At 43.6% G+C, this 2500-nt stretch overlaps 1 protein-coding gene across 1 annotated transcript in view; it reads left to right on the top strand.

Annotated features, from left to right (window-relative positions):
• carmil2 (capping protein regulator and myosin 1 linker 2) overlaps window positions 1-2500 on the top strand; it is a gene marked incomplete at its 3' end in the record, with an annotated part of 93087 nt that overhangs the window by 20592 nt on the left and 69995 nt on the right. The window contains exon 18 of the mRNA XM_063197850.1: window positions 191-272. Within this exon, the coding sequence (XP_063053920.1) occupies window positions 191-272 (82 nt within the window). The remainder of the gene's footprint in view (window positions 1-190; window positions 273-2500) is intronic.

The raw sequence follows: 2500 nt of genomic DNA, 5'->3' as shown, positions 1-2500 counted from the left end.
TTGCCTTGTGTGTGTGTGTGTGTGTGTGTGTGTGTGTGTGTGTGTGTGTGTGTGTGTGTGTGTGTGTGTATGTGTGTGAGTATGTCTGTGTGTGTGCGCATGCATGTGTGTGTGTGCGTGCGTGCATGCGTGCGTTCGTGCTCACATGTGTGTGTGTGTTTGTGTGTCTATGTGTGTGTATGATTTACAGCTGAGGTCTGCTGGAGCCCAGGTGATTCAGGAGCACATATTTGAAGCCAAGGCCATCAGCAGTCTGGACCTGTCCAACAACGGTACCAAGGAGCACCACTCCTCCATCCACACGCCTTTATCTGCCTCTCCTTTACCTGCACGCGTTTATCCGCACACGTTTATCCACACTCGTTTATCCGCACGTGTTTACCCATTACACTGGCCACGTTTACATGACGTTTTTAATGCCGAATTAATAATTCAGAATAACATACTTCCGTAGTTTACATTGAACTTTCATTTAATTCCAAACTGTGAAGTGTTGACGTTCACGTCCATGACGTTTTAAACACGGAATTAAGCTTTATTCAGAATAATTAATTTGAGTTAATTCTGAACTTAATGTCTCATGTAAACGAGGCCACTGTAAAACATTGCTGCCAGTTAAAAAAAGTAAGTTACCCTGCTGCCTTGGGTTTGGGCTTGGGTTTTTTAAAAGGCTTTGTATGCCCCTTTTGTGACAACATAGTTGTAAAGAGACAGGAAGTTAGTGGAGAGAGAGAGAGGGGAAGGGTTCGGCAAATGACCTCGGGCCGGAATCGAACCCGGGTCACCGGTGTATAGCAGTCGAGTGCCCAGCCAGTTGAGCCACGGCTGGGCCGAGTTTGTAGGTTAACTGCACTTGAGAAAGCCTTGAATTGAGCCTAAGTCTCGAGTTGAGTTAACTCACAAACCTAAGGCAGCAGGAGAACTTACTTTTTTATGTTTCATTGGCTTCAAGTTCAAGTCAAGTTCAAGTCAAGTTTATTGTCAATTTCTTTACATGCACTGGTCATACAAAGAATTTGAAATTGCGTTTCTTGCTCTCCCATGCAGACATAGACTAATCTAGGTAAGGACATAGACAGTATAGACATAGACAGTACTCATACATGGACATAGACAGTATGGACGTAGACATTGCTCATACAGACATTTAAAGTGCAAGACTGGACAACAGAAGACTTGTAGAGAACATACATTAAGAGGAGGTATTTTGTTGTGCTTTTTCTAAAAGTCCTTTATAGCGTTCTGACATAGTAATAGTAGCATTTGAAGAAATAAATAATTAAAAAAGGTTTTTATTAAATACACCAGCAGCAGTATGTGTGTGTGTGTGTGTGTTTGTATGTGTTTTGTGTGCGTGTGTGTGTGTGTGTGTTTGTGTGTGTGTGTGTGTGTGTGTGTGTGTGTGTGTGTGTGTGTGTGTGTGTGTGTGTGTGTGTGTGTGTGTGTGTGTGTGTGTGTGTGTGTGTGTGTGTGTGTGTTTAGTGTAGGCTTGCAATGTTTTACACCATGTACATCATCTGATTCCTTCGCTCCCTCCCTTCACCACCCTCTGTTTCCCTTTATCTCCCCCCACTTCTTCCCCTCCGTCCCCCCTTCCTTTCACTCTCTCTCTTCTTTTTCTCCTTTATGTCTGTTGTCTTTTACATTTTCTTCTCCTCTTTTCATGTCTTCCTTCCTGTGTCCTCTGCTCTGCTTCTCTTATCTGTGCCTCTGCTCTCTCATACACTGTGCTGCTCTTTGAAGTCTCTTCCTAGTCCCCCTCCTCCTTTTTAATCTCATCTCACTCTTCCTCATCTTCATCTTCCTCTTCCTCGTCTTCCTCTCTCCTTCTCTTCTGTTGCTTTGTTCCTTTCTTGTTCCTTTCAACTGCTCTCAGGATGGAGACAACAGTAAATGCTAGGGGTGGGTATTGGCAATGGGTTCACGATTCGATGCACATCACGATATACATGCCACGATGCCAGGTGCATTGCGATACATGTATTATTGCGATGCATTGCGATATTTTCTTTTTTTTTATCTTTGCCAACATTATACAATAAAAATATAAATAAAAAATGTGATAGTTTATACGTAGAATAGGTTGCAGACTGCTAATAATAAAATGATGATGATTTGAAGCTTGGAAGCACTATCACATAATATCAAGTGGGTGTTTTCTGGACTACAGGGTAGCAGAACTTTGAAAGGACACATCACGATACTGCACCCTTGCATCGCGATTCAGTATCGTGACTGCGTATCACCATGAATCATGATTCGATTCAATATCGTCACAGCCCTAGTAAATACCATATATAATAGGTGCATCTGCATGAGTGCATGGCTGTGAAACAGCTCCTGTGAAGGTGTATAGCGCAGGCTGTGGCTGTGAGGGGCTGATGGGGTTTAGCCTGCAGGTCATAAATCACATCTAGCGTGACTACAGGAGAAGCAGGGGAACCGGGGAGAGGAGGCAGAGGAGGAGAGAGGTGGTAGACCAGGGTAGAGGAGGATGGGA

The sequence above is a fragment of the Engraulis encrasicolus genome, chromosome 4 (assembly GCF_034702125.1).
Source record: "Engraulis encrasicolus isolate BLACKSEA-1 chromosome 4, IST_EnEncr_1.0, whole genome shotgun sequence".
NCBI classification, from domain to species: Eukaryota; Metazoa; Chordata; class Actinopteri; order Clupeiformes; family Engraulidae; genus Engraulis; species Engraulis encrasicolus.
This window is presented reverse-complemented; position numbering and strand designations above follow the sequence as displayed.